Raw genomic sequence first — 22,557 nt, forward strand, 5'->3', positions numbered from 1 at the left:
TTCCTTAGTTGACAAAGACAAAGGTCGAGTACAACAAAACCGCAGTGTTCACACAACTGGTGAGTGAGGATGAGGTTTCATTTCCTGGTACAGAGCACAAGTGGTCAGAGGAGCCTCGAGCGCAGAGTAGGAACATTTTCCCACAACTGATTTCACAGCTGTTTTTATCCGACACAACGTTGTCATCTTCCTGATGCTTCTCCTGATCCTGTTTGTTGTGTCTGTGACCTCATGTGCTACAGGAACAAGTGAGTAAATTCAACTCGCCTCAAACATTTTATTTAAAGGATTTTCAGTGATGGCAAGAGGATAAGAAACAAAACAATCAAATAAGCAAAGTTATTGTTGATCATTGTGACCTCTCCAGTCGCAGCAGGGCTGCCGATAGCCCCGAACTCAATGTCTCCGACAAAGCTAGGCAAGTGCGCTTTTTTTCTGCTTGCAACTTCCATATAGGCACTTGTTTGAATTCTTCGGAAATTATGTTTGTGTTTGCCTGTAGACGTGATGGCCATTTTGGAGATGAGAGTTCTGTCTGAAATTGACTTACATGGCATGCCAACACAACCATTTTTGGACAAGGTAACTTGAAACCACAAGTCACAGTAACTCATTTATGCACCGGCATGAAACCTAAACATACGATTCAATTATTTGTGTGTTTCAGCTCTATGAAGTCTTCCGGATGGAATCAAATGTGCCATTCGTTCTAACAATAAAGAGTATCAGAGGTTTAAAATGGGAAGGCAATTCTCAGCAGCATGTCTACTATCTGTACAACAAAAAGATGCCTTGAGATACAAGTCCAATGTGTTCCCGACCATGCTTGGAACTCAAAACACACACAAGTTGCGATGAGAGTGATTTTAAATTCCAAGCACGGCTCCCCCACTTAAATGATTTGAAATGCTATAATTCAGCATCCTCAAAGAAAACAACACCAATTTTGACAAAGCTGTGTTTTTAATTAAGGAAAGTAGCACTCCATAAAACTGACTTCAAGAACATTAAGAAGTCAACCTAAGCATTTTCTTTAACAATAATATATTGTATGTGCACCCACGACTCTAATCAGAGTACAGTATTCTGTTTCAAATTGCGTTTGTGGAAAATGGGAAAAAAAGCAGCAAAATCTACCCGTTTTCAAGCATCTTGGGAGCAGCCATTTTGTCACCTGCTAATGAAAAATGACGTCACAGCTGCTCGGGGCTCAAACATTACAGGACTCTTTCGATTCAATATAAATGCTCTGTTGACTATTTGGAGGGCCTCAAGCTTCGACTCACCATTTAAAAGCCCGCCCGCTCCAAATGGATTTGTTCTCAGGGGGGTCACTTGCGTGAGAAACGTAGCTGCGACAAATGCCGTGCGAGCAGGTTCGAATTCTTTCATGTTACCACTCTACCGCGTTAGCTGTGGCCGCTGTAACGGTTCACGTTCATGCTTTCGATGCACATTCCTGCCACTTTTCATGTAGTGAAAAATTGATAATGAATTCAGAAGTTGAAAGTGAGGACAATTTCAAGATGATTTATTGGTTATATTTCCGTTGTTTCAAGAGGTTTAACACTGCCACATCGAGGGGAGGCTGTCTAGTTATTTTTGATAATTTTGTTAGCTTATCGGAATCTTTGTGGTTGTTAATTCAGCATTTTTTTGGAGTGCCAAATTATTTACAACTGTTGTAGCAGGCTTTTCTTGACCTTTTGTTTTGCTTCGTAACGGGTAAATTTTGTGCTAATATCGACTGCTTTTTTTTTTAATTTGCTCATAATTCCCTCCATCTTAAGATGGGGCCGTAGTGAGCCGAAGAATAACAAAAAAAGCCCCTACCATGCTTCACTAGCGCCTTCTCTCAAAAAAAGCTTCTTTTTTTCCAATGAGTTGTATGGTTTGTATTCCACATTAAAGGAGGGAAAAGTTTTTAAATGATTTACATATTTTGGTCTATTTTTTATAGCATAAAAACCTGGCATAATATCATACTATGGATTCTTCAAGTTGCTGCTGGCTGAGCTGGAGCCCCTGCTGACTGAAAAAGGTGGGGAGGGAACAGGTAGATCCAGACTGAGGGCAACAGTCTTGACTAAAGAAGACTGAGGGGCAGAGGTGCTGCGTCTGCTGGCTGAGGAAGCTGAAGACCTGCAGGTTGGAGGGCAGTACATTGACACTTTTTACTGATTGACTGTTTATTTCAAAGTCAACACCCAGTATCAATTTGATCCCATCCTGAAACTGTTGCCTCTTCCACATTTGCGAGTCTTGGAAAATACCCCGCAAAAAAGGGAACATTCCAACCATGCGCAAAGTTAAGACTGCACTTTGCACCAGTATTGTATTGATCACAAAAATAGGGCTCCAAATGTGTGTGTCAGACCTGGCAGAGGTGGAAATGCGAGCTGAATTTGTCTTGGAGCTTCGGTGACTGCCGGGTGTGGACGCAGGAGATGGAAAAGACAAGTTGGTCTGAGAGAGAAAGGAAATTCAACATTAAATAGTTTTAAAAAACATTTCGATTTAATAATCTGTTTTAATTAAACAGTAAATCCCAGGCTAAAGGCTGCATCATATCGGTTTCCTGCAGTTTACCTGTAGAAAGTACTTCTCCAATACTGATCTGAGGTCAGGTCTGTCCTTTGTGGCATCATTAAGCATCTTGTTGATACTCCTGTCTAAATCTTTTAACTGTCTCAGCTTGACGTCCTTCTCCTCAAAGGTCTCGGACTTGGTGTTTCTTGAGCAGCGAATCTTTTGTGTTAGTTTAGAGCACTGGGTAATCAGAAAAACGTGAAAAAATGTCCGGTACGTTAAAGAGAACTTCTGCAATAATGATACATGTCAACGAAATGTACAGTCCAGTAACGAAAAGAAATCGGTCACAACATCAAACCTGTTTTGTGGCTCTGTTAATCTTTTCCTGCTGAGAGGCAACCTCCCGATTCAATTTGCTGATGAGGGACTGCGTGTGTTCGATCTTTTGGTTCTCCACCTGTTTCGCCCGTAGGAGACTGTCCAAGGTGTTGTTCAGTTCCTGAACAAAACCATAAAGGCGAAAAGCGCAGAAGTCCATTCCTTGGTTGACTCAGAAAACAAACAAACACAAAAACCACACAGACACCCAATTTGCCTTTGTGATACAACATGAAATGAAGACAAAATGGAATTGTAAGAATACGTACAAAATGATTTTAATGCTAAAATTCTAATTCAGTCTACTGATTTCTATTATGATCAATGTCCTCCAAATGGATCGATGTCGAAAGATAATATTTTCATGGTACTGTCCAACCTGCAACACTTCCACGTAACGATGCTACTCCAGGGCTCCCCCTACAGTCATCAACTATAACGATCATCTCAGGAAATTAGAGCAGCCACACTACCTCTGTAGAAATGTTTAAATCTCAAATGACAATTTATTTCGACATTTATTTGGTTAAGCCACACCTATTATTTTTTTCTATTCACTCTTGTTTTTTTCTTCTTCTTTCTACCCACAATCTTGGTTCTGTAGACTAAATTTCCCCAGTGTGGGACAAATAAAGGATATCTTATCTTATTAATCATCTCGTCTGCCTCACCCAATAGGATCTGGATTTTGGCCTATTTTGCTGCCGCTCCCCTTCCCCCCCTGCCCCTTGATTTAAAATGCTGGAGACAACATTGGGCTTTGATGTGTGCATTCAGTCGATGATTTAGGACTACAGTTGGAATCCAGTAAATGAAAAAGTTCAGTGAGAAAAAAAATTATAATAATAACCAGTTGGTCTTGCTGAAGCTCTCCAACTTGTCTTCTCTTGTACTTCAGTGTGCCTTCAACCAAACGTAGCTGTTCTTCCATCCTGATTTTTTCCTGGTATTCTGGACCTGACAAAAGAATCATAAGTGGTCCAACTAAATCATCCAAAGGAGAGGCCTGTAAGCTATTCCTAAAGGGACTGACAACAACATTGACTGACTGGATTCTTTTGCTTTGGCGACCGACGTGTGGAATCCTGAATTGCTGGCGTTGAACAGCAGCGTTGTATTCTGCAGAGCTTTATTTTCTTGCTCGGCTTTGCGTATTTTGGCAGTCAGACACTCTGCCTGCTCCATCAGTTCTGCTCTCTGTAGCGCCGCCTTGTGGGGAGGGAGGGGATGTAATATGGTTACACAGAAGGTTTCTCAATCTTAACCGAGCCCCCCCCAAAAGTCCTGTCACCATAGCAATGTAGCGAGCTTGACACTTCACCACATCTTCCTCATCCTCTCCAGGGGGTGCCATTGAAAAGGTCACAACTTCAAAATGTTTCTTCACGGCATGAATTTTGGACAACTTTCTGTTCAGGTCAGCGCTGTGAAGAAATCACTTTTAAATTCATTGGCTTTTTGCCGCGCTAACTTGCCTGAAATTTGACGGTCGGGACTCGGGACTTAACAAATGAGCACCGATACAAACGAGAACGACAGTCGAAGTTTCACCTGATTTTCTGTCTCTCCTGCTCGGTGGTCTTCAGCTCCTGACTGAGCATTTGACTGTAGATTTTGATCTCCTCTTGCCTCCCTTGGATGGCTTTCTTCACATTCAGTTGTCTTTTCTCCAAGGAGAGCACGCCGTTGGTTTTGTTGAACAGAAGGTCTCTCTTGCGCTTCACCTCTAGCTTGAAGATGTTCTGCTCTACGAGCTGTTCCTGATGAGGAGCGACACAGTGCATGGTGACACCGATGGTCCGAGATCCACCACGGATCAGATTTTCACCTCCAGGTGTCTGTATGTGTCAGTGAGCTTGAAGATTTTTTTTTTAAATACTGTCACACGAGGCTTCCTTCAGGCGGTCATATAAAAACAGATAACAAGCAACTGTTTTGCAGAGTGCAGTACCTGCTTATTGAGGCCAAGTCTCTTCAGCTCTTTTTCAGTATTATTGTTGATGAGCTTCAACTCTTCAACTTTGTTGAAGAGTTCTTCCTTCTCGGCCGCTGTCTTGTCATTCTCTTTCCTCAAATAGCGAATGTCACCCTGTCAATGACAAACTATGTAATGACAACCGGAAAAATGGGGTCAAGATTGGTGAATTCTTCCGTACGCAGGCTGACTTCAGATTCTTTGATGGCATTGACGATCCTGCTGGACGTCTTCATCATGTCGTCGAGGGCTTTGGTCAGTTCACCCATTTTCATTTCTAACACTTGCTTCTCATCCGAGTCGTGAACGCCTTGCAGTCGAGCGAGCTTCTTCTCCAGAAAGATGATCTGCAAGTCCTACAACGCAAGCGTGCCAAAAGAAAAGACGTGCGAGCATCTGATTTGAAATCACAGTTTTGGCCCAGCATACTTTTTCACTCATGATCATCTGCTGCCTCCTCAAATGCTTCTCCTGTTTGCTGAGCTTTCGTTCCAGACTGCTGATGGTGGATTTGCTCCACAACTCTTGTGCCAAAGAGTCCTTCTCCATTCTCTTGAGGTTGTCAACGTGCTGCTTACAACGGAAGAGCTCATCCCTGCAGTCACGTAGTTGGACATCCAACTCCTTGTACAAAAGAAAAAAAAACTTTCTTTTAAAAGGCCTTTTGGGAACTACGCTATTTGGATAACATCAGCGCATATCACATGATTCCTCACCTTAATGGCCCGCTCCTCGTCTGTGAGGAACTCTTCCATTTGGGCAGCTTTCTCTTTCTCGCTCAGGGCGTTCTGCGTCACAGCTTTCAGCTTCTCCTCAAGGGCCGAATTTTGGCTCACGGTTTGCTTGAGTCTACCATCAGACATGAAGAAACAACTTGTTTCCCAGTCCCTATAATGCCTTCCATTGACAGCTGTGGCAAATAACGGACGGAATGTGACTGACTTGACATTGTTTTTCTGGATTTGATCTTTGAGCCTGGCGATGTCGGACTTCATCGACTCCACGGTGGAAGCCGTTTTATCCAGCGAGGTTTTGCAGCTTTTTTCCTGCAAACGTGTCAAATACACAATCGGCTCAGTTGAAATACTGCATATTTATGTTTTCATGGAATTTTTGGGGTAGGGCGAGGGGGGGACTTATCCTTGTTGATTTGTTGAGTTTGTGCTCAGGACAAAGCCATGTCTAATGATGAAAATATATGGGTGCCATTTTGATTGACATTCTGAAAATCAGTGTCAAAAATATGCTTGGGGACACATAAAACCATCTCTGGATTAAGTTTTCTATTGACGGGTGATCTCGGCAGAATTTTCGTTTCACAGCACACGATTTCATCTCGGCTCCGAAAATGTTTACCTCATTCTTCAACTCCAAATAATTCCTCTCCTGCTCCTTCAGTTCCTGCCGCAGTTTTGCAGCCTGGCGATTGGCTGCGGTCAATTTCCTCTCGTTTTCCTTGTTGTCGTTCATCTGCGAGTCGTACAAGTGCTTCATTTCTGTCAACTGGCCATTCCTTTCCCTGATGAGCCGGTTGGTCTCTGCGAGATTCTGGAATGATGGATGGTGCTCGCTCAAAGGATGGGAAACTCGAGCATCTTTTCAAACCAAAATGAGGCGGAGTGGTCCACCTGCGAATGTTATCTGGAGGAAAAACCCAGACGGTGTTCACGTTGTGTGGGAAATATTGTTTGGTTGGTTACCAGAGCCCAGCGTTGTGTATCGGCATCTCTTTGCTTCATCTGCTGGATAGTGTTTTCCCACTGGTGGATGATCTTCTCGGTTTCCCGATGAGCCTGCTGCAAATGCTCCGTTGTCTTGTCTAAAGCAATCTGACAGGAACAATGAGAAATTTACGTTTCCACTCTATCTAATCTGTTCTTCGATGTATGAGGTATATCAGGTGCCAACAGGCTAAAAATGACGTATAACTCATTTCCATTTCATTTTCCTAACCGCTTGGTCCTCACTAGGGTCGCGGGGGGTGCTGGAGCCTATCCCAGCTGTCTTCGGGCAGTAGGCGGGGGACACCCTGAATAAGTTGCCAGCCAATCGCAGGGCACACAGAAACAAACAACCATTCGCACTCACACTCACACCTAGGGACAATTTAGAGTGTTCAATCAGCCTGCCACGCATGTTTTTGGAATGTGGGAGGAAACCGGAGCACCCGGAGAAAACCCACGCAGGCCCGGGGAGAACATGCAAACTCCACACAGGGAGGGCGGAGCTGGAATCGAACCCGGTACCTCTGCACTGTGAAGCCGACGTGCTAACCACTGGGCTACCGGGCCGCACATATAACTCAGCTTACAGAAAATAAAATCTGTCACCTTCACTCATAAAATCCTCACATGCAAAAAAACCCACCGAAAAAACAAACACACATCAACCAAAATATGTTTTGGGGTTTGTTTTGGTGAATTAGACCACTTTTGGGACATTGGTATAAATTGTCAGCATGAGTTTTGTTGGGTTTGGAAAAAAAATCTGGGGGGGTGGGTGCTTTTCAGTGTTGGATTTCAATTCAACATGTGTCTTGCTGTGTCGTACCTGTACAGATAAATTTTCAGTCATTTGCATGTCAAGGGCTTTGCGCTTCTTATTGGCCTCCAGCGTTGTCCTCTCGATGGCCAAAGTGAGGCCCTGTGAGATCAACAAGAGATTTTATTGGGGCTTTCAGAGACCTTGAAAAACAAGCTCTTCTCATGACCTTGATCCTCTGTTCATCCTGCTGCGAATACTTGACGATGGCCATCACGTCGTCCTCTTTTCGTGCCGACTCCTCCAAAAAAGAATCCATGGCCTGCTGGTCCCAGTTCATTTGAGTGCGAAAGCGCTGCAGCTTCTGTTTCGCCTTGAAGATGTGATTCTGACGACGCAGACAAAAGGTTAATATAGCGGTCACGCCGCCGCACCTGCGATTTGATATTTCAAAGGAAACAGACCTCAAGCGTGTTCTTCCTCTCGGCTAAAGATCGAAGCTCATTTTGCATCTCGGCGGTTTCCTGCGCCAGGTGGCCAATTTCTCTCTGCGCAACGGCAGTGAGGTGCGTCTCCATATCTGCTTCTCTGTCTTTGGCCTGGCATAGGGCCTTGGCACGATAAAACCACACAGCACATCAGTGCGTTTGCATATAAATGACATGTTCTCTGCATCTTTTGGGGGGGGGGGGGCAAATACCTCCAAATTGTGCAGCTCTGCTTCAACCTGTTTCAGGAATTCCGTTGCCAGTTGTGTTTGGTCTTTATGATTTTCTCTCCTGCTTTTCAATTGCGAGAGTTCCTTCCTCTTCTTGAGGATCTGTGAAGACGTCATCACATGACATGAATTGTGGGAAAAATCTTGCCCACATTCAAATATATCCCTAAATTCATGACTTTTTCTTGTTTCTTTTGACAGCTTTTTTTTTTTTGCAGTGTTATTATTATTCAGATACTCCGTGAATCCCGCAAATACAAAATAGACAAGATAGCAATTGTGGTATATTTCATAAATAAATTTCTCACCTCTTCAATTAAAGCCTTGTTTTCAACATTGGCCCCGGGAACAGCGTAACATTCCTCCCAGTTCATCTCTGGAAAAACTGCCAAAGCGGCACTCAACATTGCACATCAATCCCGAGTCACCCCAAAGATGGAGCTCTAATTTGAGCTCTAAGGTTGTAATTTCTTTTTCTCACTGCGTTACTATCCGCAGCTTCTTGCTGTAAGCTGCGAGCACTGCTGTTTGTTGTTAGTCGCTCCTAGCAACCATTCAGGCTTCTTTTTTTTTTTCCCCCTCCCCAAAGATGAGCACCAGGAGGAGGAGGCAGCTAGGTTTAAAGCCCTGTAAGCACAGGACAAATTTTGCTCAACCATTTTCAAAATGCATGTATATTTCTAATGTTATCATTGGCAAAATTTTTCAATGACTCACAACGGCTGTGCTGTAACTGTTGCTTTATTTGTAATCAAGGGGAAAATTTGGACTGAAGCACATTGACAAAAGGAACAGGTTCCACCACACCACCCGAATTTAATGTTGCAAATTCTAATGAACTCCCCAATTTCATTTCCAGCCAATTAAACTCACATATTTTAGGGTTCAGTCAGAATCTTTGGAAGCCACTGGGAGGGGCAAATATATCATTTTACATGTCACTCAAGTATCTGATCTAAAAGGACTATTGCACACTATTGCCCTTTTTAAAAGGTAAAATGTATTTTTTTTAAAAAGAGTTTCCAATAGTCTATGACTTTTTCACTCATGTGTGCAAGGAATAACAATCATCCAATGCACACTCTCTCAAGGAGACGAGGTCAATGGCCAAGTTGCTGAAAAGGTCACAAGCTCAAAACCGTTAGGGAAGATCCTGGCCCAGGATCACGGTCTTCACAGTGGGGTCCGGCTCATCAGAAGGCTTGCGGCTGCTGCCTGAGATTGCAGCACACCTGTGATGGCGAGGGAAGACTAGAGTTACACACCCAGAAACAGTTTTAAGAATATTAAAAAAAAAAAACAATAACATTTAAGGTGTGTTTGACCTTGCAGAGAGAGAGCTGCTGACAAGGTTGGACCTTCGACTCATGCCAGAGACAGTACGAGAGGGAAAAGGCAGATTGGCCTGAAAGAAGCACATACTGTACGTAAGCATTATTGCATCGTGATAATATCAACATCCAAGTTTCCCAATCTTGACACGAGGTGCATATTAATCATCCGAAAAATCACACGGCAGCAACGAGAGTAAAACGTATCGTGATCTCATCTCGATTCACTTCCTAGTTTAGCAACCCGTGTGAAATGTGAACGCAAATTTATTATTCGGCTCAGTTGTCCACAGTTTAAAATGCACCCCTCTGCCATCTAATTGAATAACGTTGTCACTGTTCATCGCTGGCATAGATTGATGAACAAGGATATATTATTTGTACTCAATAAATAATCTTTATCGGCCCAACTGGGTCCCACACAGTTGTTGGGCATCACTGATCTCCATCTATTTACCACTTGGGATTCGTCAAAATATTACCCCGGCCCCCTACACACACACACACACACACACACACTGATGAAAAACACAGGAAACGGCGCGAAGAGCCCAACCTGCTGAAAGTGTTGCGCTAGCGCAGATTTAAGCTGAGGTTTGTACTTGGTGGCAGCAAGCAGCATGTCATTGACAGAATCGTTAAATTCCATTATTTGCATGACTTCCTTCTCCAAAGCCTGCTTGGCTTGTAGTCGATTCTTCAAGGCACTGTTAATTTCCTAAGACAAAACAGGAGAAAAATGCAAAAGAAAGAGGAAGAGGGTCGCGCCCAGCTTGTTTGAGAAATGCAAGTTTCGACGTAACTGTCATGACAAAAAGATGCCGGCAGAGAGAAGCATCGCATCACTTTGGATTTGGGATCTGGCGAGCTGTTAAATTGAAAATAGATGATCCAATGAATCTCGATTTGTCACCTCAAATATGAGGGAGAGAAATGCCAACACGTTGGAAGTTCAACATGAACGCTAAAGAATGGACAAAGCAACTTCGTCATGTTACCGACGCTTCTTAAAAAGGTTTGTTATCATAAATAGATTATTTGTTAAATCCTCGCTTGCAGTACCTGTAGGTCCTCACGAAGCTTTTTAGCCAGCTGCCTTTTGGACCCCAGCGTTTCCTCGGCTACCTGCAGCTGCTCTTCAAGCTTGAACTTTTCCTGATAATCCGGAGCTGATATGGAAACGCGCATCTATTATTGATCTTTTTCTCAATTTCTTACTCTCACATTGATAATTAAGGGATCTCAACACTCGTAGTGAAATGAATGGCAATGCTCTTAATCCGTTTCACAATACCCTCTGAACTGTCAACATTTTTGTAATGTATTTTAAAATATAAAAATCAAATTTTTTACTACTATAGTTGACCCAAAACACAGAATTGGCAATTAAAGAGTGTAAGGAATGCATGGGAATTCACAACTTTTTTTTTTCTTCACTTCAATGGACTTTGTGCCGTTCTTTTGGATGTGTGAGCCTTGGACACCAGGGGGCGACATAATGCACTTCTACCGATAGACACAAAAACATGCCTTTAAGTATATTGGCTGTCTGGCACCACTGCATATGTTAAGTTTGAACGGTTTCTATCGGTAGAGAAACGGCAAAAAGGGACAATCACACAAAATCAAAGGTTTTGCAAGCAAACTATTCTCAGATAAGAACGTCACCGTCTAGTTTACATACTGGCTTCTTTCGCTTTGACGACTGTTGTGTGAAATCCGGTGTTGCTGATGTGGAATAACAGAGTTGTGTTCTCCAGAGCTTTATTTTCCTGCTGGGCCTTGCGGATTTTGTTATTTAGGCACTCTCCCCGCTGCTTGAGTTCGGCTTTCTCTAGCGCAGCCTAGTGGAAGAGAGTCGCATCTCCATGACGGTGCCAGAAGAAATGGCGACGTTTGCCATCTTCTTACCTTGGCGATGTAGTGAGCTTGAGACTTGACGGCGTCCTCGTCGTCCTCTTCGGCGGCCATAGTAAAGGTCACAACCTCGTAATGCTTCTTCGTGGCTTCAATCTTGGACAATTTTACATTCAGTTCCAGACTAGGGAGGATGGCAATTAAGAAAAGAAATTGTGCTTCAGTTGCGAGCGCAACTCAATGTTGTCAAAAAAGTCAAAATTCCGAATAGAAAGCCGTCAGAAAACCTGGGTTGGATTTTGTAAGGTTCTGTTTCAACATTTAGCCATTTTCCCCCCTTTTTTTTTACCAGATTTTCTGTCTCTCCTGCTCTGTGGTCCTCAGCTGCTGAGTGAGCATTTGGCTGTAGACTCGGATCTCCTCTTGCCTCTCGTGAATGGCTTTCTTCACGTTCAGTTGTCTTTTCTCCAAAGACAGCACGCTGTTGGCTTTGTTGAACAGGAGATCCCTCTTCCGCCTCACCTCCAGTTTGGAGATGTTCTGCTCCACGATATGCTCCTGAAGAAAGGCCACTGGGCATTATTATCAATGCAGTTGATCCATCATTAACTGATTTTAAAAAAAATATAAGGACAGCATAAACCCCAAACGTATCTATAGTGGTAAATTTTAGATGCAGTATCTCATAAAGCAGAAAAATGCATTTTTGCCACAATGTAAAATAGGCAGCGTACAGCTGCAATAAGAGCGTAAATTGACTATGACCCCCCACTCACACACACAACAAGAGGACAATTAACGTCTTAATCGCCAGCAACAAAAGTGAGAACACCCCCGAAGCGAAACTGTCCAAATTGGGCCCAATTCGCCATTTCGAGGTGTCATGTGAGTCATTTGTTTTTATTTTTGTTTAGTTTTTTCTTTCAATGTGAATCCGTAGCAGGTATGTTCAATTTGCATCGTTCGCACTTTTTCAGAAGGAAGTTCAATGCGGCATCCATGCATCAGCGACCTGTTTCTTGAGCCCGAGTCTCTTCAGCTCTTTCTCAATATTATTATTGATCAGCTTCAGTTCTGCTACTTTGTTGGACAGCTCCTTCTTTTGAGTGGCAGAATCCTCCCGCTCTTTCCTCAAATAGCGAATGTCCTCCTGCCACAGACAAAATAGGAAAACAAAGAATGAGGTCATTGTTTGTTAAGATTGACACGTCCTCCTGTGCGCCGTCTCACCTCGGACTCCTTGATTTTGACGAGGATCTTACTGGATGTCTTCTTCTTCTCCTCGAGGGAATTGAGCAGCTCCGTGATCTTCAATTCCATCGCCACCTTTTCATCGGAATCGCCGACGACACCTTGCAACCGTGCTAACTTTTTATCTAAAATGATTAACTGGGAGTCCTAATGCAGAAGATTAAAAAATGGGGAGAGAAAGCAAGCAATTGGGCTGAGGTAATTATGGCGTTTTTTTTTTCTTCTTTTTTTTAGGTATGCCTACCTTTTCATTCATGATCATCATCTGTTTGAGTAAGTACTCCTCCTGTTTCCTGAGCTGACATTCCAACGTGTTGATGGTGCATTTGCTGCGTAACAAATGCGCCATATAATTCTTTTCCCTTTTCTTATAGTCCTCCCCATGCTGCTTGCAACGGACAAGCTCCTTGCCGCGTTCACACAGCTGGTTGTCCAACTCCTGATAAACAAAGCGGCATGGTGAGCGGCAAATAAAGCACCGTGTGGTGCCTTTAGATACGAGTTGAATTCATTTGCGCAAAACATTCATGACCCAAATCATTGCTCCCTATTGAAATGAGTGTGCGTGCCATAAATCCGTACCAGCTCCAACCCCAAGGGGTGATTTTTGCAAAACTAAACTTCTTCCGTCACCATAACATCCACAAGGATCGTAGGCGGTGTTAACTTCAGTTTCATCAATAACTAGTCAAACGCGAACTAAGCTTCATATCGGTCATACCTTTGATTGAATAAATGATAAGTACCACGAGTGGTACATGCTCTCCCTCTAGTGGTGTTAGAGGGAATCGCTGAAGCAAATACAGACAACATTTACAATTAACACATGCAGTCTATTCGAACACAATGTACTTTTTGTTTTTTAATCCAGGACAGTGAATGTACTTTCATTTATAGTACATTTTTTCTTACTTTTTCAGAATAAAACGATCTTTAAGTACAGTTCAGTTACGTTTGATTGAACTCTTTAAAAAATGTGATTCTTTTAAAACAATTTCATGAAAAATTTGAAGGTAATTAGTATCGTCATTGGGTGCTAAGTAGCTTACGCGCGGGTAAATACGAGTGAGCAAAACGGAATGGCTTGACTTATTACTTGCTTAACCTGTCATGACTTGACCCGACTTGCCCAAAAACTTGCAGGTTAAGAAACAGGATCAACTCGTACGTGAGGTGATTTCCTCCCACCTCGGAGGATGACCAACTTGTATTTTATGGCTCTTATTTTACAACTTGAAACAAGCGAAGCGTACAAGGTCCCACCTTGATGGCCTGTTGCTCTTCCTTGAGGAAAATTTCCATCTGGGCAGCTCTCTCCTTCTCACTCAAGGCATTCTGGGTGACAGATTTCAGCTTGGCCTGAAGGGCATCATTTTGAGCCCCGGTGTGATTCAGTCTGCGAGAAACAAAATCCCGGATCATTGTTCTGCGGGGTTCGGCATGAGACGGCTTGCATGTTGAGTTGGACTGACTTTTCGTTGTTGTTCTGGATGTTTTCTTCCACCCTGCGTATGTGGCACTTCATCGAATGCACGTTGGAGGTTGTTCTATCCATGATGGCTTTGCAGTTTTTCAGCTGCAGAGACATGAGGATAAACATTTAGAAACAAAAAAATCCATTCAATTTATCTTGAACAAAAAATAACTTTTATTTTTTAAATTATTATTATTATTTTTTAAATAATCTTAATTTCACAAAGTCATCTGAATTTTTTTTTTTGGGGGGGGGGGGGTCCTATGATATATTCCCAAAAGTCTATGCTCTTCATTTTATAAGGCTTGATCTTGACTTCCTGTTTGCATTCATGAATGTTGGACATTTTTGTCCAATCCGATTTGAGCCTGTGTTGCTACGTCCATCAAATCCGCCTTGGCACTCAGTAGCGCTGGCCCATATCAATTCAACGCGCTGCGTATAAATAACCGAGCATGTCGGACCCAGACAATTTTTGAACTGCTCCAGATGACACGCGGCACAGTCGCGTGCTGTCGTAACGTCTTCAAAGTTTCTGTGATTGCAATGCGCCAAGAGGTCGATGAACTCGGGTTCAAAAGCGCGGGGCCGCCCGCCGACTTTCACCTTACCTCATCCTGCATCTCGACGTAATTGCTCTCGTGCTGCTTGAAGTCCAGTCGCAGTTTGGCAGTTTGTCGATTGGTTGCGGCCAATTTTTTCTCTTTTTCTGTGTTGTCGTTCATCTGCGACTCCTGCAAGTGTCTCATTTCCATCAAGGTGTCGTTCCTTTCCCTGATCACCTGATTGGTCTCAGCCAGTTTCTAGATCGACGGCGAGACCGGCGAGTTACACGTGAGCGTGCGTGTTCACATTCTGTTTTGTTGAGATTGTTCAATCCAAAGTTGCTTTACCAGAGCGCTCTGATGGATTTCACCATCTCGTTGCTTCATCTGCTGGATGGTGTTTTCCCACTGGTGGATGATCTGTTCAGTTTCCACGTGAGCCTGCTGCAAGTTCTCTGTCGTCTTGTCCAAAGCAATCTGTGAGGAAAACGCGAGATGTACAGACGGTCCTCAAGTTCCTTTTCCGTCCCCCCCCCCCCCCCCCCTCCGATTTTGTTGCTTTTGTTTCAGTACCTGCGCCGCTAAAGTTTCGGTCATTTCCTTGTCCAGCCCTTTGTGCTTTTTAGTGCCCTCCACCGTCGTCCTCTCAATGGCCATAGTCAGTGACTGCGGGGCAGACATTTCCAGCGCAGTTGAGAACGATTCGGAAACGCTGAAAAGAAACGCGTGGTGCCAATTTGCTAATGACCTTGATCCTCAGCTCATCCTGATGTGAATACTTCATGATGGCCATCATGTCATCGTCTTTTATGGTCGATTCCTCCAAAAAGGAATTCAAGGCCTGCTGGTCCCAGTTCATTTGCACCCGAAACTGCTCCAGCTTCTGTTTGGCTTTGAAGATGTGGTTCTGAGCATGGAATGGGGAGGGGGCAAAAGGTTAGTCATCGCATTTTGGCAATTTTAGGGTGATATTTCAAATCAAAAGGGAAAAAATCCACCTCAAGAGTTTTTGTCTTTTCTGCCAAATACCGGAGATCGTTTTCCATCTTCGTATTGTCTTGCCTCAGCCGGCCGTTTTCTCTCTCGGCAATGGCGGCAAGGTGTTTCTCCAGTTCAACTTCTCTGTCTTTGGCCCTGCACAGAGCCTTTGCACACAAAAAAAAAGTGACTGATGAGCCAATTCCCAAAAGACACATTTTTAAAAAAAAATGAATCCTACCTCTGTGATTTCCAGCTCCTTTTTGGCATTTTTCAAGCAGTCGCTTCCCAATTGCTTTTTTTCATCATTAGTCTCACGTTTGTGTTTCAGTTTCAAGAGCTTCCTCTTTATGTCACATATCTGAAGGATCAGAGAACAAACATGGCGACATGGCATTCCCAACTATTTGCTCCTTGCACTTCCTGTTCAGCATTTCCGCACCAAACAGAAATGCATCAAATAAACGGATCAACCAAAATTATTTCAACACTTTTTCCGCCGTCAATGTGACCTACAACACATACGACTCAATTGAAAGGCAAATCTTGGAGAGAAGTAAAAATCAACAGGAGGGGATGTGGTTGCACAAGTGTGCACACCCTCTCAATAGTGGGGACGGTGCTCTGTTCAGAATTAACCAAATCCAAATCATGTTAAATGGTAGTCATTGTACACCTTCCACCATTTAAAGTGTCTTTTATTAACACCAAATACATTTCAGATGTTTTAGTAGGCTTTTCTTTCCCTTTGTGTGTGTGTGTGGTCCCCAGCAACAGTTTGAAGGTTTTGTGCTTCCCCCGACTGCTAATTGGAACAGCTCATAATTCCCTCCACCTTGACAGAGGCCCCAATTCCTATTGCAGAAAAACAGCATTTCCTTTTTCAAACGAGTTGTACATTTCGGTCGGCCACACAACTATGGAAAAATTATTGAAATTCATTCATTCTCCAAACCGCTCATCTTCACTAAAGTCCCAGGCCACGTTTTGAAATGATTCGCAAAAAAGTGACTTATTCCACATTGTGTCGTGGAGATCACGCATGTTTGGTATAAAACTTACCTGTGGTCGTGAGAAAATAAATCAGGGCCATACTCACCTCATCTATTAAAGCCTTGTTTTCGGTGTTGAGCACTGGGAGGGCATAGTGCTGCTCCCAGCCCATCTCGGATAACACTCTTGCTGCAAATGCCGCCATATTTACTTATTGCAAGTCAGGTTTCTATATTGGTACGGATTTATTTTGTTGGCTGATGCAACCGTAGCATCAAGTTAAAAGTGTACATGGATACAACTGACTCGTCACGCCAAAAGCTGAACGTTTTTCCCCCTCCCGTCTCCCTGGACTGATTGTACGACATCGTTGCGTTGGTGTCGTAGTCACGGTGACTCTGATGATGTCCCTATTTGAAAGGCAACACTTACAGGGGGCACTTTATGACACCATATGGCAGAAGATCCCCCTTGGAACTATGTCTCTTGTCGCCTAGCAACAATGCTATTGAATTGGGGAGGACTGGGCAGTCGGATGTAGAAGTAGCCAAAGTAGTGCGCTCACGTTCTGTCCGTAGCGATATTTCGTGTAAAAAGTAACCTATAGTAAAGAGAACTCCTGTCCTTGAGTAAAAGTTACAACTGATTCTGAAATGTGCTTAAGTACTAAAATGTTGTCATCACATAAATCTACCATTTCTGCATGAATATGGTCTTGATTTATTGGAAGCACACGGGGGGCCGGCAGTTTCCAGATACCAATCAATACCAAATTGAAACATTTATTTCATGTTCAAAGAAGGAAACAGCATTGATCTTGGAAAAAAAAACAAAACAGGCTATAAATGAAATTGTCACAGATGTATCATAATAAAAATCGGGATGCCACTCAGAAGTCAAATTTAAAATTATTATTATGATGAAAGAATGTTGACATTACAGTTCAAGATGTGTTTGCTGACACTGGAGCGGAGCCTAAACACATCCCAAAACAGAGACGACGGTGCCTCCTCTCGCTTGGCTTGGGCACCCCCCCCCCCTCCTCAAAAATCCCAATACTGTACTGTAGTTAAAAGCGCCCCAAACCACCACAAGCTGACCGACAAAGTGATATGCATTATTTTTATATCCGTCTTGTACATACACGAACACTCACTCACGTGTTTTTATAAAGTCTCTGCTGTGTAAAATATTTCAGTCCTGAGGATTGAAAAGGCAACGCAGTTGTCAGCTCAGTGAGGGCCACGTGTTCTTTTCTCTTGTCTGCGTGGGCTGTGGAGAGGAACTTAAACCGCAGTACTCTTGGTCCCGACGTGCGGTCGTGCAAACTCCACAAAGTCATCGATGAGTACAGGCCAGGCTCCTGACGGAAGGAAAACATTCATGAGGCCACGATGGTTCTCTGTGAATATAAAATATGTTTTGTCTCTTTTAACCCTTTCGGGGAGAGCAGTTACTGCAGTGGACAGCTTAGCGTGTTGTTAGGTTACTGGGTGCATGAGAGGATTCTGGAGCAGTCTGAAGCCATAACTGAATTTCCTAAGAGTCGGAAACATCTACAAACCTTGCAGTGGATTTTGTTTCACCCCATATACTGTCATGATGCTGTTACGGTTTGTTTTTGTCTTATGTGCGATACTGCAAGGTGCTATTTTGGTTATTAAATACACTGACATTTTTTGGGGGGTGAAGGTGGGGGGCAGGGGGGACACCAGAACGGATTAATGGCATTTCCATTCATTTCAAAGGGGATAGATGATTTGAGATCCAAATGTTTTGCGTTACGAGTGTGGTGACAGAATGCATTGAGCTCAGTGTCAAGTCACCATCGGATGACCATACGGGCTTCTAAATCCAGCGACATTTAATAGCTTTCCCGATTGTAGCCATGCCGAGAGCAGACACCTTTTCATTCCAAACTGAAAGGCGGTACGAACCTTCCTCGTCATAATTGGACATGTCATCTGTGATCATGGTGCTGAAGTCCAGCAGCAAGTTCCATGTATCCTTAGGAATCGATCTTTTATGGTGCTCCTGCAATACAAAAATGGCAGAGTCAAGCCCAAAAAAAAGACATTAGTGAGCTGGAACTTTCCCCGAGGCTTTAGTAGATTGCTTTGAAATTCTACGACGACTGAGATATTTCAGAATACATTTTAGCTGGAGTTACAATATTTGTCAATGACAAACAAGGCCATTCGCAGTCATTTAGAGCCGCTGCAGACAGTCAGTCTGAGATGACCGCGAGTTAGAGATAACTTCCTTTTCAGAATGACTTCCTGTATCAATTCTTCTGAAGGAACAATGCCAAAGTGCATCTTGGGAATGCACGCAGTGTACTTACAACTAAAAATGTTTTCCATAGGTCGAGGAACTTGAATCTTCCATCCAATACTAAATTCCAATACGCAATAGCCATTTCTAAATCTAGAAGAAAAAAGCAAAAGGGGGGGAGGGAAAAAACATGTTTAAAATAGAGATTACAAAAAGCGGGTTAGCGCACATCATTTGGTGGGTCACAGTTGCGTTACCTAAACCTTTCTGGCCAGGATTCTTTGCAAAATTAAATGTAAACTGGTAAAAGTCCTTAAATCTTCCTTGGTCTTTTAACTCCTGCTCCATCTTGGGTAGCTGAGCTTTTAGCTTGTCTATACTGTCGCATCTGAGGAAACACAAGACAGTCGATGATCACGTCTCATACTTGGACCACAACAGGAAGCCCGCAAGAATCGGACTCTGGCTCCTAATTTCTGGACTTTCTTGACTCGATTTCGATACCCTAACACGACATCGCCCTACGTCTCACCCTTGCTCTGCCATGCCATCCATGAACTCCTGTTTCGAGAATTCGCACTGCGTCGCAGCCCTGAACTTCCAAGCGATGAGGAGAACGCTAATACTGGCGGGGTCCAAACCGAGGTCGTCGCAAAACTGCTGGATCCCTTCGATGCCAATCTTGTTGTCATCGTGAGGATCTGGGTGAAAAGGGTGGGAAAAAAATATCAATAAGGAATACGTCAATAAAGATTTTAGCGTAGTAATCTGTGATCAATCTTTCTCCCAAACCGCAATAGGATAATATGCAGAGTATATTTGTTGAAAGTCGTACCTCTATATCTGTTGTATAGTTGCTCAAGCTTCTTCTTATCCAAAGCCCCTTTTAAACTGCAAACGTAGAGCTCTGGGTTTTGGAAAAACTTGTCAGTGGCCACCTCTAGTTTCCAGTCATGTTGTGACAGACAGACCAGTGCAGTCTTCTCGTTGGATTGTGTGAAAATCATGAACTGGCGAATTTTATCCTTCTGTGAGGACTTCAGCTTGTTCTGCCAAAAGGGGAAAAACAATAATAAAATTTTGAGACACCCAACAACATCCAAAGAGCCCACACATTTCAGTTATCAGACGCCAAAACACTGACAACTGTGACCAACTGATTATCCACTTGCTCTCATTTGTTTGGGGAAGGAAACGCTTCGCAAAGAGCAGGTCGACAACACTACAGGGGTGTCATTTGCGAGGAGTGCACAACTCTGATTATTTGGCATCAAACCCATTCAGCAGCTTGGTTAGCTGAATGGACGAGTTGGCCTCGATACCTTCAGCTAGTTAGCGCATGCTAACGCGCCTAGTTGCGTATCGATGGGACCCAGAAGGGCTGTTTCAGGCAATTAAGAGTTTTTGTCGACTACAAGGACCGCGTTATCGGGATTATTGATATTTTCAGCAGTGCACTCATGTAAGAAGTAACGTTTCTTACCATGTTTGTCTTTGCTTGGCTCCCTTTCCTCCCATCCAGCTGGCTAAAGCTTGTAAAGTTGTTACAGAAACAAGGAAGTTTCCGGTTGTTTTTGTTCAAAATAAAAGCGCATATTTGTTTTATCTATAATATTTCAGAGAATATTTAATTACCTGTAATATCGATGACTAATGCCGAAAATATTTACGTTTATGATTTAAGATTTGGTGGAACGACAAAAGGTTTGGCCGCTAATAGCCGGGAGCAATTCTACTTTTATAGTTCACTTCTGGTGTCGGAAGTGATTTATTCATTATTACAACCTAGCTATTTATCCGAGTAAGGTTAGTTCCTTGTTCCTCTGAATGTTTCGAAAAGTACTGGAGCGATCACGGCTCAAGTGGCGGTCATACCGGCACCGATTTTTGCCTTGGATTGTTTTAAACATTTCTAAAAATGAGAAAACACTTCGACATGTTCAAGAGCGCCGTGAGGACAAGTTGGTCCCGGACGAAGAGGTCTCACGGAACCTCCTGCATTTCTTCCGAGTTCTCCACAGGGCAAATCGTCGTGTGGAATTCGGTAATTTCCACAGCCAGGTAATAAGTGACTACGAGCGGCGTGTACATGATGCCATGTTCCAATCACTTGGATTCTGCATCGACCGGAAGCCCAGCACACTTCCCAATGCAGGAAATGGAGTGTTTGTCACCAGGGGCTTGGTACCCAAAGGAGCAACAGTTGCCATGTATCCTGGTACCATCTACCAAGCTTATGAGCCTATTCTCCTTCAATCCATCAGAAACCCATTCGTCTTTCGATGCATCGACGGCGTCTTGGTTGACGGAAATGACAAAGGGATCTCCAAGATGGTGTACAAGTCATGCAGTGGCAGAGACCGAATGGGCCCTTTCATGATGAGTGATACCACCTGGCTGACAGTCACTCCACAGAATCCGCTGGCAGTGGGTCAGTATGTGAACAATTGCTCTAATGAGAGGCCCGCCAATGTGTGCTACCAGGAGTATGATGTTCCCGACACACTTCCCATGGAGTTTCGGTGTTATCTTCCCAATGTCAACTACAGTGCGCATTCGCAGAGACCTCTTCGCTGTGTGGTCCTTGTATCACTCAGAGACATTACAGCAGGAGAGGAGCTATTTTCCAACTACTACACTATTGTGCATTAGAAGCATCAATATGACATTGACCTAATAAGGACCACTCAGAGCGAATTACCCAAAAATAAAATGTGCCTCCACAGCTCTTTGTTTGATTGTTACACTAACTCATCTAATCGTACAACTGTGCTTGCGTTGTAATGGTGCTGTTTGGTCCAGAAATAGCTTCATGGATTACATGCATGTTAGAGTCACCAACTCTGGTCCTCGAGGGCCCCTCTTCTACATGTTTTTAATGATTCCCTTCAACTTTATACTGATTGAAATGATCAGGATCGTTATCAGGCTTTTACATTTTCCTCTCCCATCTCACCTTCACTGAGTAAAAGGGACTTTTCATTACAAAGCCAGCCTTCCTTATGTGTCTGTACAATTTTCCCCAGCCAGCAGCTGCAAAAACAATCCTGGCCAGGAAGTACCTATCCCCTAGCTGTCGTTCTCAAAATTGTTTTCAATAACTGTGTGTACAGGGAAATGCAAGACAGACTGTTTGACAAGAAATGAACACTGTTGGATCATTCCTTCAGGTACAAGAGCAGGAACTATTAATTCTCATGACTGGAATAATAAGGAAAACCGTAAAATTACACAAATTAAAATGACCAAGAATCACTTGAGAACAGACTACAGGATGCCAAGGAAAGCATATCTGCCTGGCTTGATTGAAGAATCATATTGTGCAAGCCCAGGCTGGTCAGTCTGAAACCAAGTCTTGTTGCATGAACTAGTGTAACCTCTGATGTGAGGCAAAATGTGTTCCAATACAATAATTTCAATGCCGTGAGAAAGAATCGACATGGATTAATGAGAATATACACAAGCACAAGTGAAGCTGTGTCAGCATGTTCAGGTATGTGTGGTGTCAAGTTCTCCAGGAATGGCAGCCCCTTCCCCAGTGGTAAATGGGACCCATGTCACCCACCACCAGTCAAAGCATAATTATAAATAGTACTCTGCATTGATTGTCTATGTAATATCATGCCAATCTGTGCATGTTGTGGATTCACTGGCCAGATTAAGTGTACCGGTACTTCAAAAGAGAACCTCTAACAAGAAGAACGTCAAAAGCAAAGAAACAAAAAACATTTTATCTGGTTAGAAGTTCATATTTTAATAACTAAAGGGGA

At 43.3% G+C, this 22,557-nt stretch overlaps 3 protein-coding genes across 3 annotated transcripts; 1 reads left to right on the forward strand and 2 right to left on the reverse strand.

Moving 5' to 3' along the window:
- Positions 1–1,774: 1,774 nt before the first annotated feature.
- Positions 1,775–17,155, reverse strand: ccdc39 (coiled-coil domain containing 39). The gene is made up of 39 exons (XM_052088872.1): positions 16,620–17,155; positions 15,762–15,881; positions 15,541–15,687; positions 15,291–15,449; positions 15,116–15,208; positions 14,891–15,019; positions 14,609–14,800; positions 13,996–14,099; positions 13,787–13,919; positions 12,768–12,962; positions 12,503–12,670; positions 12,285–12,422; positions 11,622–11,830; positions 11,327–11,456; positions 11,100–11,259; positions 10,478–10,584; positions 9,972–10,133; positions 9,410–9,489; positions 9,231–9,316; positions 8,393–8,469; positions 8,067–8,186; positions 7,831–7,977; positions 7,596–7,754; positions 7,436–7,528; positions 6,586–6,714; positions 6,242–6,433; positions 5,828–5,931; positions 5,602–5,734; positions 5,315–5,509; positions 5,077–5,241; positions 4,862–4,999; positions 4,462–4,670; positions 4,202–4,334; positions 3,960–4,119; positions 3,761–3,867; positions 2,891–3,031; positions 2,590–2,769; positions 2,378–2,466; positions 1,775–2,142 (listed from the first exon to the last, which is right to left on the reverse strand). The coding sequence occupies exons 1-39, from the start codon at positions 16,716–16,718 to the stop codon at positions 1,986–1,988; spliced, it is 5,439 nt and encodes a 1,812-aa protein (XP_051944832.1). The 5' UTR covers positions 16,719–17,155; the 3' UTR covers positions 1,775–1,985.
- A 126-nt stretch (positions 17,156–17,281) lies between these two features.
- On the reverse strand, positions 17,282–20,426 carry dcun1d1 (DCN1, defective in cullin neddylation 1, domain containing 1 (S. cerevisiae)). Its single transcript, XM_052088679.1, has 7 exons — positions 20,271–20,426; positions 19,623–19,836; positions 19,320–19,488; positions 19,045–19,175; positions 18,858–18,940; positions 18,451–18,547; positions 17,282–17,876 (listed from the first exon to the last, which is right to left on the reverse strand). Exons 1-7 carry the CDS (start codon positions 20,271–20,273, stop codon positions 17,800–17,802), a joined length of 774 nt encoding a protein of 257 aa, XP_051944639.1. The 5' UTR covers positions 20,274–20,426; the 3' UTR covers positions 17,282–17,799.
- Positions 20,427–20,477: 51 nt separating this feature from the next.
- On the forward strand, positions 20,478–21,512 carry setd9 (SET domain containing 9). The gene has a single exon (XM_052088678.1). It carries the CDS (start codon positions 20,615–20,617, stop codon positions 21,437–21,439), a length of 825 nt encoding a protein of 274 aa, XP_051944638.1. The 5' UTR covers positions 20,478–20,614; the 3' UTR covers positions 21,440–21,512.
- Positions 21,513–22,557: the final 1,045 nt, after the last annotated feature.

This window comes from Hippocampus zosterae, chromosome 15, assembly GCF_025434085.1.
Source record: "Hippocampus zosterae strain Florida chromosome 15, ASM2543408v3, whole genome shotgun sequence".
NCBI classification, from domain to species: domain Eukaryota; kingdom Metazoa; phylum Chordata; class Actinopteri; order Syngnathiformes; family Syngnathidae; genus Hippocampus; species Hippocampus zosterae.

Bases quoted from the DNA above. Each gene is read 5' to 3' on its own strand.
- ccdc39 (XM_052088872.1), bottom strand. From the start codon at position 16,718: ATGGCGGCATTTGCAGCAAGAGTGTTATCCGAGATGGGCTGGGAGCAG. The intron at 10,585-11,099 runs GTATGTAAACTA...TTTCCATATCAG, and splicing joins CGTCAAAGCGAAAGAAGCCA to CTCCGGATTATCAGGAAAAG. The intron at 8,470-9,230 runs CCTAACGGTTTT...CCGCTTTGGCAG, and splicing joins GATCCTGGGCCAGGATCTTC to TTTTTCCAGAGATGAACTGG.
- setd9 (XM_052088678.1), top strand. From the start codon at position 20,615: ATGTTTCGAAAAGTACTGGAGCGATCACGGCTCAAGTGGCGGTCATAC.
- dcun1d1 (XM_052088679.1), bottom strand. The intron at 19,489-19,622 runs GTACGACTTTCA...CTTTTCACCCAG, and splicing joins ACTATACAACAGATATAGAG to ATCCTCACGATGACAACAAG. The intron at 18,548-18,857 runs GTAAGTACACTG...TTTGTATTGCAG, and splicing joins TATGGAAAACATTTTTAGTT to GAGCACCATAAAAGATCGAT.